Source organism: Cucurbita pepo, chromosome LG07, assembly GCF_002806865.2.
Source record: "Cucurbita pepo subsp. pepo cultivar mu-cu-16 chromosome LG07, ASM280686v2, whole genome shotgun sequence".
Classification (NCBI taxonomy): Eukaryota; Viridiplantae; Streptophyta; class Magnoliopsida; order Cucurbitales; family Cucurbitaceae; genus Cucurbita; species Cucurbita pepo.
Window position 1 is genome coordinate 2,500,951 of NC_036644.1, and position 10,725 is coordinate 2,511,675.

At 35.4% G+C, this 10,725-nt stretch overlaps 1 protein-coding gene across 1 annotated transcript; it reads left to right on the forward strand.

Moving 5' to 3' along the window:
* Window positions 1-515: 515 nt before the first annotated feature.
* LOC111798278 (V-type proton ATPase subunit a2-like) lies at window positions 516-10,323 on the forward strand. Its single transcript, XM_023681329.1, has 18 exons — window positions 516-852; window positions 1,720-1,764; window positions 3,252-3,374; window positions 3,500-3,607; window positions 3,800-3,910; window positions 3,993-4,166; window positions 4,404-4,541; window positions 4,641-4,748; window positions 4,928-5,035; window positions 5,154-5,302; window positions 6,521-6,674; window positions 6,748-6,908; window positions 6,980-7,186; window positions 7,511-7,694; window positions 7,781-7,864; window positions 8,321-8,514; window positions 9,772-9,831; window positions 9,928-10,323. The coding sequence occupies exons 1-18, from the start codon at window positions 739-741 to the stop codon at window positions 10,130-10,132; spliced, it is 2,427 nt and encodes an 808-aa protein (XP_023537097.1). The 5' UTR covers window positions 516-738; the 3' UTR covers window positions 10,133-10,323.
* Window positions 10,324-10,725: the final 402 nt, after the last annotated feature.

Here is a 10,725-nt window from a genome sequence, read left to right on the forward strand (position 1 = left end):
TGAAGATTATTGAGAGTGAGTCATCCATTGGTTAATTTAGTGGAAGATCACGAGTTTATAACAGAGGAATACTGTCTCCATTGGAATGAGACCTTTCAGGGAAGCCAAAAACAAAGTCACGAGAGATTATGCTCAAAGTGGATAATATCATACTATTGTGGAGAGTCGTGATTCTTAACATAGTATCAGAATCATGCCCTTAACTTCAAAGTGGACAATATCATACCATTGTGGAGAGTCGTGATTCCTAAGATGGTATCAGAGCTAATCATTTAACTTAACCATGTCAATAGAATCCTAAAATGTTTAACAGAAACTGGTTGCATTTAAGGCAAGACAAAGTCAAAGCCGGATGGGAAATTTATAAATTTTAAACCTTAAAAAAATTAAGGATAAATTATAAATTTGGTGTATAGTTAGAATTTAAATATAAATATTAAATTTAGGTATTTAAAGGGATTAAATTCTTAAATTTTATAGTTGCTAAATGTGTAGCTTAACCAAAAATCAAATTACGCGCGAGCAAAAGAAGGCACGTCGAAACACCGTTGAAAGGGAGCGAAATTGCCCAACGGTCCGAGGCAGGACGATAAATTTCATGATTCTGGTTTCAGTTTCTGTTCGTGATTCCCGCGGAAATTTCCTTCCGATCTACCTTCATCGCCGGACATTTCGCCGGGGCCTGGCATTTCTGTGTGTTGAGTTTTTACGCTAGCCAGAGTTCTTGATTGTTTTTCCATGGATCTACTGCGATCGGAGCCGATGCAGTTTGTGCAGCTGATCGTTCCTAATGAATCGGTGCACCGGACGGTTTCCTATCTCGGCGACCTCGGTCTCTTCCAATTCAACGATGTGAGTCACATTGCATTCGAAAGATCTTCTGGTGATGGATCTTTTTGTTTATCATGTTAGGTTCCGTTTCTTTGTTCTTATTTGTCATTTGATTTTGATTTTTGTATGCGTTATTGTAGATTTTTTAAGCTTTCTACCTGATCTGATTTTTTTTTTTTTTTCTGTTGATGATAATTCCTGGAATATACTTCAGCAATTAAGAATTCACTCGCTGATTTCGTTTTGCGCACAAAACATTTATTTACGTATTCAGTGGATCACTTTGGATATCTTGTTAGGTTCTGTTTCTTTGTTCGTGATTGTCAATGTTATTGTTATTCTGAGAGTATTACTTGAATTTAATTTTCGTAAAGGCTAATGTAGACCTCCAAAGTTCTGAACGTGATCTTTAATTCCTGTAGTATACTTTACGAATTGAGAATCACGAGTGGATTTCATTTTGTGTACAAAACATATATTTACATTTTCACAAGTGGATCGCCTTTATTATCATGTTAGGTTCAGTTTCTTTGTTTGCAATCGTCAATGTCACTGTAATTCTGACTTTGCTGCTTGAATTTAATTTTCGTAAAGGCTTGGCTAATTTAGGTTTCTAAACTTCTGTACGATTGTTTTCAGTTTTTTCTTTTGATGTTAATTCATCGACTATAATTTAACATTTGAAGATTCTGAAATAAATTCTATTTTGTTTATGAAATGTATACTTACTTGAATCGATTCAGTCTTATTTCACGTGTTATAGGTTGGCAGACAACATTGAAAATTTGTCTTATTGACATCATCACTTGCTTGAATGCTCATTCTGTTTTGCATTCCACAATTTCTATTCTTATTAATAGCATCTGATATTTTACTTTTCCTTTTTAGCTCAATGCATCTAGAAGTCCATTCCAGCGAACGTATGCTGCTCAGGTGTGTTTACTGTTTCTCTGATTTTTGCTTAAAGCCTGGTTCCTTCTTGGAATCAAGCTTTTAGCCAACTTGAGACGAGGATTTTATGTTCTAGACTGAAAGTCATCCTAGAAATGGTAGCAATAATTGTCGTAAACAGATGGTACTACAGCTTATTAAGGTTTTTGTAATATAGAATAATGAGTTGCCTGTAGACTCAGTTTTAGAGTTGACTCAAGAGTACTTTGATGCCAAAGGAACTTCCTATCATCATTGGTTCTATGACTTACATGATACTTCATCAGCTTTGTATTCAAGACAAGGGAGGTGTACAACATTGATAGAAATTTTGCCAACCTGAGCATACTAGTTTGGGCATTATAACCTAGGTCAAAAGTTCGAGGGTTCGAATCTCCTCCCCATACGTTGTTGAACTAAAAAAAATTGATTGAAATTTTTGAGAAAATGTATTTTCATATTTATCTGGAAATCTAGTGGTCTTTCTTACCTGAAAAAGATATGGACTTATCGTGTTTTTGTATTTTATATTCCTAGGTAATTACGAGAAACAGCAAGTTATAGCTTTCATCGTAACGTCACCCCCTGCTTATAGAATAAGCAACTAGATGCCTGTGCAAGGTTTTAATATGAAAGAAGAATGCAGAGTATTCTGGAGAAGCTTGAGCCTAGATGAATTTCTAGCCAGTACGATTGGAAAACTGTAGCTTGGACAAAAACAGTTGGTTAAAACTTTCAACATTGCATTGTCCTCTGCTAAGAGGTTAAGCAATTAGAGAGAAGTAAAAACTTGGCATAACTTCAAAGAAGACCTATGGCTATGAATGCTAAACAAGTGCTATAGATTTTCCAACAACATGCTTAGAAGTAGTATGTGGGCACAACATTTGAATATTTTCCCTTTTCTTTTCCCTCTTCGTTTTTTTTCGTCCATACATGTGTGGTTCTGGATGCTGCTTGGATCTGTCTGCTCTTTCCCTTAGATAACACTTGAATTGCCTATACTTCTGCTGTTAGTTTCGTATCTTACAAGACAAGTTTCTTTACAGATTAATAGCTATATGAAGCTTCCATAGTTGATAATATGTTCTACTGATGTATTATAGTTGCAGTGACATTTGTGGCATAAAGCTGAAGGGTTTAATTTAAGATGCTATGTAGTACCATTCCATCCAATTGTTCTGGGGGATTTTCTAATGGCTAAAAGAACTTCAAGCTGTAATGCTATCAATTTTCTGAATTAGCTCCTTACTTCACTTATTGGTTGCACTGTGAAATAGAACTTTTAATCCCTCACTCTGTAATGAGCATGACGACCCTGATCTAGGAAAAAAGTGAAAAGTGCAATGTATCCCTGTTTTTGTCCTCCTTTATCTTTGAATTTTGTCAGTTAACATTTAATTGACGGAGGTTATGTGCAATCTTTATTTTAAAAAATTTCTTATATTTAGTATGATGGTGTTTGTTTGCCTGCTACTTTTACCAAGCAGATTAAAAGATGTGGGGAAATGGCTCGCAAGCTAAGGTTTTTCAGGGAGCAAATGGCAAGGGCTGGTTTATCTCCGTCATCAAATTCTCTAGCGGTTGCTGATTTTGATCTGGATAATTTGGAGGTAGTTAGATATATAATGTGGAGTCCTCTTTTTTCTTTTTCTTCCTCTTTTTACTCTTCCTCATTGTTCTTCTTCTTTCTCTTCTTCTTGATTTAAATCCAGTAGCTTTTCCTTGACTTTGGCAGGTTAAACTTGGAGAATTTGAGGCAGAATTGTTAGAGATAAATGGCAACAATGAGAAGTTACGACGCAATTATAGTGAGCTGTTGGAATATAAGCTTGTACTTCAGAAGGTGTGGATGTTTTTAATGATAGGATTTTTCTAGAATTCTGTTGGTTTTTACTTTTTAGTAATATTGCATAGTAACTGCATTGAGGGCGTTTTATAATCCACGATCAATAGAGCTAGAATTTCATCAATTTTTTGGCAATTACATGGAATTCCTGTTGTAGGAGATGCTTTACCACTATTTTTATGGTGTCAGGTTGGGGAGTTTTTCCATCTAGCTCAAAGCATAGCTGCAGCTCAGCAAAGAGAACTGGAAGTGCAACAAAACGGGGAAGGGTCCATCGACAGTCCTTTACTATTGGAACAAGTATGTTTTTCTTGTCTTAGTATTGGCTCGACATTAGTTTTGCTCTTTTGAGTAGTAGCTGGAACTTTGTTGTGTATTGTAGGAAATGACAACGGATTCAACGAAACAAGTTAAGCTAGGTTATATCAGTGGTCTAGTTCTGAGAGAAAAGTCAATGGCTTTTGAAAGGATTTTGTTCCGTTCAACTAGGGGCAATGTGTATCTAAGGCAAGCTGTGGTTGATGGTTCCGTCACTGATCCTGTATCTGGGGAGAAGGTTAGCAACGAGAATCATTTAGTTACAGAAATCAACTTTACAAAAGAGTGAATTCTACTTGTTTTCTCTTTCTGAGTTTGTTTTATCTTTCTATAATTGGGTTACAGTCAACAAATATGGAGTTGGGCCAAAATTTTAGTCTTTTTTCTGAAGTTTTTTTTCATCGTTCCTGAATTAATTCATTACCCCAGTTGTTCTTTAAGGTCTTCAATTTCAAAACTCACATCTCAATTCCAGGTCGAGAAAAATGTGTTTGTCATATTTTATTCCGGAGAGAGAGCAAAGAATAAAATTCTGAAAATAAGCGAAGCTTTTGGCGCAAACCGTTATCCATTCACTGATGACTTGGGCAAACAACTTCAGATGATTACAGAGGTAATGACTTCAAATGCATCCTTAGAATTTTAGATTTAGGATCCAATTGCTAGTTTCTTGTTACACCTAATCACCATTTGAAGTTGTGATGACTTTTAGGTGTCTGGAAAACTCTCTGAATTGAAGACTACCATTGATTTGGGGCAAGTGCACCGAAGTAAACTCTTGCAGATGATTGGCCATCAATACGAGCAGTGGAATCTTTTGGTTTGTTTCATATATCACCCTTGAAATTTAGTGAACTTTGAATCCTTGAGATAAATATTTTTTGTATCGTTTACTCAGACCTTGATTTTTCATTTTAGGCGTACATGTATGTGTGTAGCTTGTGTGCATGCTTGTAGACTTCTCCATTCTCACTGAACTCTGTTCTTTTGACTTTGTAGGTAAAGAAGGAAAAGTCTGTTTACCACACTTTGAATATGCTCAGTGTTGACGTAACAAAGAAATGCCTTGTAGGTGAAGGTTGGTGTCCTGTTTTTGCAACAAATCAGGTTTGTTTCGTGTTTTAATTTCTGTAATCAACATGTTCTTATAAATCATTATGGTCTAACGTGCAAGCAAAACATGTTTGAGGTAATTTTTAGTTAACTTGGCCTAAATTCCTAGCAGATTCAAAATGTGATCCAGAAGGCTACCTTTGACAGCAAATCACAGATTGAGGCTATCTTTCATGTTCTGCAAACGAAGGAAGCACCACCAACATATTTCCGCACAAACAAATTTACTTCTACATTTCAAGAAATTGTGGATGCATATGGGTAAGTTCTTTCAATAGAATTCTGTTGTCTTTTAATTCTTTCAGGAGTCTGGTTGCATACTTTATTTATTTATTTTTAACAAGGAACAAAACATTTTATTGATATAATGAAAAGAAACTAAAGCTCAAAAGATATAAACTCCACAAGGGAGAGAAAGAGCACAGAAATAAGCAATAAAGTGAAAAGAAGCATTTTTGTTAAGACATAAATCTTGAATAGAGTGGCTAGAAAAATGTTTAGAAGGAGAACTCATAGAAGAAGCGTTGAGACCAGCCGGACTGAAACAAACTAACTAAAGGAGCTGCTTGTTGTGGAAGATCCTTTGATTCCTTTCAAACCGTAGTTCAGAAAAAAAAAAAGAGCTAACAGCATTGGACAACAAAATTTTAGATTTAGGGTCCAAAGAAGGACTAATAAGCAAATGGAGAATATTTTCCTTGAATGAACTGGAGAATACCCACTAAAGATCAAAAACCTAGAGTAGCTTAAACCAACATTGCCTAGAATAAGGCAATCAAAGAAAATATGTTGTAGAGCGTTCTGACCACCAAGGGGAAGACTGAGATATATAAAAGGCAAAAAAAACAACCGACAGTTCAAAGAGAGGCCACTGATGAAGCTTGGAATCGTCTACATAAACTCCACACAAAGCAGATCTTTCCCAATTGAGTTTTTGACCGGAGTATCATTCAAATAATTCAATTGTGTTAATAAGAGTATTAATCATGGAATCATCATACCTACAAAACTGAAGCATATCACCTGCAAATTGAAGAATAGGAACGTGGAACACTAAAGGATGGTGATATTTTCTTTTATTTAGTTTGATTGATTGGAATGGAAAGGATGTATAAGGTTGTGACCACATTTGTCCGCATAGTTTTTAACTTTTGAGCACGCTATGAGGTGCAAAGGATAAAGTTTAACTGTTTCCTATACCATGCGTAAGAAGAAAGTACCACCAACTCAAAATTGGAGTCATTTGATATCAGTAGTTATTTTTGCATCTGCCTGCAGTGCAGAAAATATCACCATGCTGAGTGTCTAAATTATTTTGTTTTAAGTTATCCATGTAAATTGGCAAAAAGAGGACATTTTTTGTCCTGGAGATTTACCTAATATACTCTTTACATTTGATGTATGTTGTTCTTTCATTTGTATTTCATATTTTCAAATGTATTTACTGTGCAGATGCCTAAGGTAAATAGTAATTTGCAGGATTGCTAAGTATCAGGAAGCAAATCCTGGGGTCTACACGATTGTCACCTTTCCGTTCCTTTTTGCTGTAATGTTCGGAGATTGGGGCCATGGAATATGCTTGTTGCTGGCAACATTATATCTTATAATAAGGGAGAAGAAATTTTCCAGCCAGGTAATTCCCAATGTCTTGGAGTGTGAATTTCATGTCCCTTGTCTGTAAGCTTATTTGACATTGTTAATGACAGAAACTTGGAGATATCGTGGAAATGACTTTTGCGGGCCGTTATGTTATCATGATGATGGCACTTTTTTCAATCTACACAGGACTGATTTATAATGAATTTTTTTCTGTCCCATTTGAATTGTTTGGGCCTTCTGCATATGGTTGTCGTCATACTTCATGCAGGTACAAAACAATGCAACCCTTTTTTAGCTTACTTTCCTCCGTGCAAGTGATTTACATCCCTCGTTTTTCAGGGATGCCACTACCATAGGTTTAATAAAGGTTCGTGATACATATCCATTTGGTGTGGATCCTAAGTGGCATGGCACTCGAAGTGAATTACCTTTTCTCAACTCGTTGAAGATGAAGATGTCGATTCTACTGGGAGTTGCTCAAATGAATCTTGGAATTATATTGAGCTACTTCAATGCGAAATTCTTTGAAGAAAAAATTAACATCTGGTGAGTTGTAAGACGGATCTATCATGTTTGTCAGTAAGATCAGCTAATTTAGGGAATGATCATGAATTTATAAGTAACGAATACATCTCCACTGGCATGAGGCCTTTGGAGGAAATCAAAAGCAAAGTCATGAGAGCTTATACTCAAAGTGGACAATATCGTACCATTGTGGAGATTCGTGATTCCTAACAATTTCATAAGTGACACGCTTTCTGTAGGGTTCATTGTTTGAAAATTCATGAAATCTATTGTACACGGTTATATATCATAAGACTTTGTTTTCTTTCTTCTAAAATTGTTAAATTTTATTTCATTGTTGTTCAGGTACCAATTTGTTCCGCAGATGATATTCTTGAACAGCTTATTCGGCTACCTCTCGCTTCTCATAATTGTAAAATGGTGCTCTGGATCTCAAGCTGATCTGTATCACGTAATGATATATATGTTCTTGAGTCCTACAGATGATCTAGGTGAAAATGAGCTTTTTCCAGGACAGCAGTTTGTTCAGGTTCTTGATGTTTTAATGTCATTCAAGTTTCTTTTCGTATTACTGAACTGGAACCAACTCTAAACAATTATATCTTACAACGCCAGGTTCTTTTACTTTTGGCTGCCCTCACTGCCGTGCCATGGATGCTGCTTCCGAAGCCTTTTCTGTTGAGGAAACAGAATGCAGAAGTAGGTCATGTTATGTTTTTTTCTAGTCTCTTATAGCAGCTTTTTTCCTCTTTTGTTCGTACCCGACATTCACGGGCAGTTTCTGATAAGGTAACCTTGATCTGTTGAATCTAAAAACCCTCCTAAGCACTTAGATATACAAGCCCCTAGTTCAAATGTCAAAACCCCCAAATCAATTTGATTTCACGCCAGGGAAAGTAAGACTTAGATTACCTTGTTGATCATCAAGGAAAAAAAACTTTTTTAAGATTTGAATCACTCCACAAGCAAGATCGATCAAGCTTGAATGATTCTATGCAATGTAAACTACATAGAACTGCAAAGAAACTTAGTCTCTGAGTTAATAAAAGTCTTAAAATGCGTTAAAATTTTAACCATCCAAGAATCTTCTTTGAACTTTATATTGCACGATTGAGATATCTTGATTCATATCCGTTTCTCTCTTATCTTTGCCAGAGGCACCAAGGTCGATCCTACTCCCTACTTCACGGCACGGATGACAATCTTGAAACAAAACAGCACCACAGTTCCCCCAGCCACGATGACTTTGACTTCAGCGAGGTCTTTGTACACCAACTTATACATACCATAGAGTTCGTACTTGGTGCAGTTTCTAACACAGCATCTTATCTACGTCTATGGGCCCTCAGGTAAAAAATAACATTTTATCACTCTTTTAACCTAAATGCTACTCTTGGTGCATGAAAGTTTCTTGGAATCTGTCAATCTCCTTGGCTGATTGGTTTTTACCTGATAATTGGATCTACTTTCTGAAATTAAAACTACTAAATTATGCCCAGGTTGGTGACCGTTTCTTTTTTGTTTATGGTTTTTAAAATTATGCCCAGGTTGGTGACCGTTTCTTTTTTGTTTATGGTTTTTTTTTAAAAAAAAAATTAAGTCTATAAATACTACTTTCACCTTGGTTCTCCTAATTTGTTATCTACTTTCTATGCATGTTTAAAAAATAACTTGAAAACTTATAAAATAGCTCTCATAAACTTGTTTTTGTTTTTGAAATTTAGCTAAGAATTATACAAAACAAACCTAATTTTCAAAAATCAAGAACCAAAAATCAAATGAAGCTTTAGTACTATGAGGACCCTATTGTGTTTTACCTTCTTGACAAACTAAACCCGGCATTTTAAGAAAGGATTTAAACATCATTCCAAGTTGTTTGTGCATGTAAGGATCATTTCTGTCAATTAGATTTAATGAATCTGGTATTCACAGGAAGTGAAAAACAGATCCGAGTATCAAGCGGTCAAACCTATGAAGCATTTAGATAGATGTTTGAACTATTTTTAAAGCATTGGAGTATGTGTGATTTGTAACAATTCCTTTCCTTTAAATTTTGGAGCCGAAAAGGTCCTCTGCATATTCATGTTTTAAGTAGCTATCATTTATAAACTTTTTAGTTGAGATGCACGTGTGATAGCTTAAGCATAGTTAAAGTACCATCCATCCTTGATTATTGGTTGGAGAGGGGAACGAAGTATTCCTAATAAGAGTATAGAAACTTTTTCCTAACAGACACGTTTTAAAACTGTGAAACTGAGGCGACATGTAACGGACCAAAACGGACAATATCTGCTAGAAGTGGGCTTGGACTGTTACAAATGGTATTAGAGCTAGATATCGAGCGGTGTGCCAGCGAGGACGCTGGGCCCCAAAGGGGTTGGATTGTGAGATCCCACATTGGTTGGAGAGGGGAATGAAGCATTCCTTATAAGATTGTGGAAGACCATTTTAAAAACCTTGAGAGGAAACCCGAAAAAGAAAGCCCAAAGAAGACAATATCTACTCGTGGTGGGCTGGACTGTTGCTGTGCTATTGTATATAGTTAAACTACTGCTGCTTCTTTGACTAGTTTTATGTACTTACTATCTGTTGTTCCTTTCATTCAGCCTAGCCCATTCGGAGTTGTCGAGCGTATTTTACGACAAGGTTCTACTCCTAGCTTGGGGGTTAGTAGTAGTGCTTCCACATCTTTTTCTTTTGCCCCATTCAAGGAAAAAACTCACAAGGTGATTGATAATGTTCAACTTCTTAAACATCTACAGGTTCGACAGTTGGAGCATCCGAATAATAGGAATAGCAGTTTTTATATGTGCAACTGTGGGAGTTTTACTAGTGATGGAAACTCTGAGCGCATTCCTACACGCTTTGAGGCTCCACTGGGTGGAGTTTCAGAACAAATTCTATGCAGGAGATGGATTCAAATTTTCCCCTTACTCCTTTTCTCTGCTTCGGGAGGAGGATGAGTGACACCATATTTTTGAAGCATGGTCTGATACTCAACTCCTAGTTGAAAATCATGAGGTTAGTTCCAAAGACTTATTTTCAATTATTTCAAGTTTTGTTGACATTATTAATTTTTGTACCTGAAGTGTTTGTCCACACTCACACACCTACACAATAATGTTTGAATATAATATAAATGACCGTTAATAAAAGTATTTTTAAAAATTTAATTTTTCTTTGTAAATTTTCTTTGAATATATATCTCTTTTAAGAACAAATTATTCGATGACGTGACTATCTCTTTGAAATCAATTTTAAAATTTCAAAATCGAGGTATTCTTATAATTTCTCTTTCGAACATCTATGAGTGTTTCTTGAATAATTTCTTTGTTTGCAGTATAAGCAAGGGGTTTTAAGGTAAGGTAGATTAATCATTTCAGCCTTGATTTTGAAAGGTTGGTTAAATTTTACCACTTCATTCGGATTAAAATAATTTCTTATATGTTTTTTTAAAGAAATTGAGCTGGCTGTTTGCTCAGAAATTCCTAATTAGTTTTTCATATTAAAAAAAAAAAAAAAAAAAAAAAAAAAAAAAAAAAAAAAAAAAAAAAAAAAAA

Excerpts from the sequence above, each read along its gene's own strand:
- LOC111798278 (XM_023681329.1), top strand. The coding sequence starts at position 739 with ATGGATCTACTGCGATCGGAGCCGATGCAGTTTGTGCAGCTGATCGTT. Across the intron at positions 6,909-6,979 it reads TGTCGTCATACTTCATGCAG|GGATGCCACTACCATAGGTT; the intron begins GTACAAAACAAT and ends CTCGTTTTTCAG. Across the intron at positions 7,695-7,780 it reads CAGGACAGCAGTTTGTTCAG|GTTCTTTTACTTTTGGCTGC; the intron begins GTTCTTGATGTT and ends TTACAACGCCAG.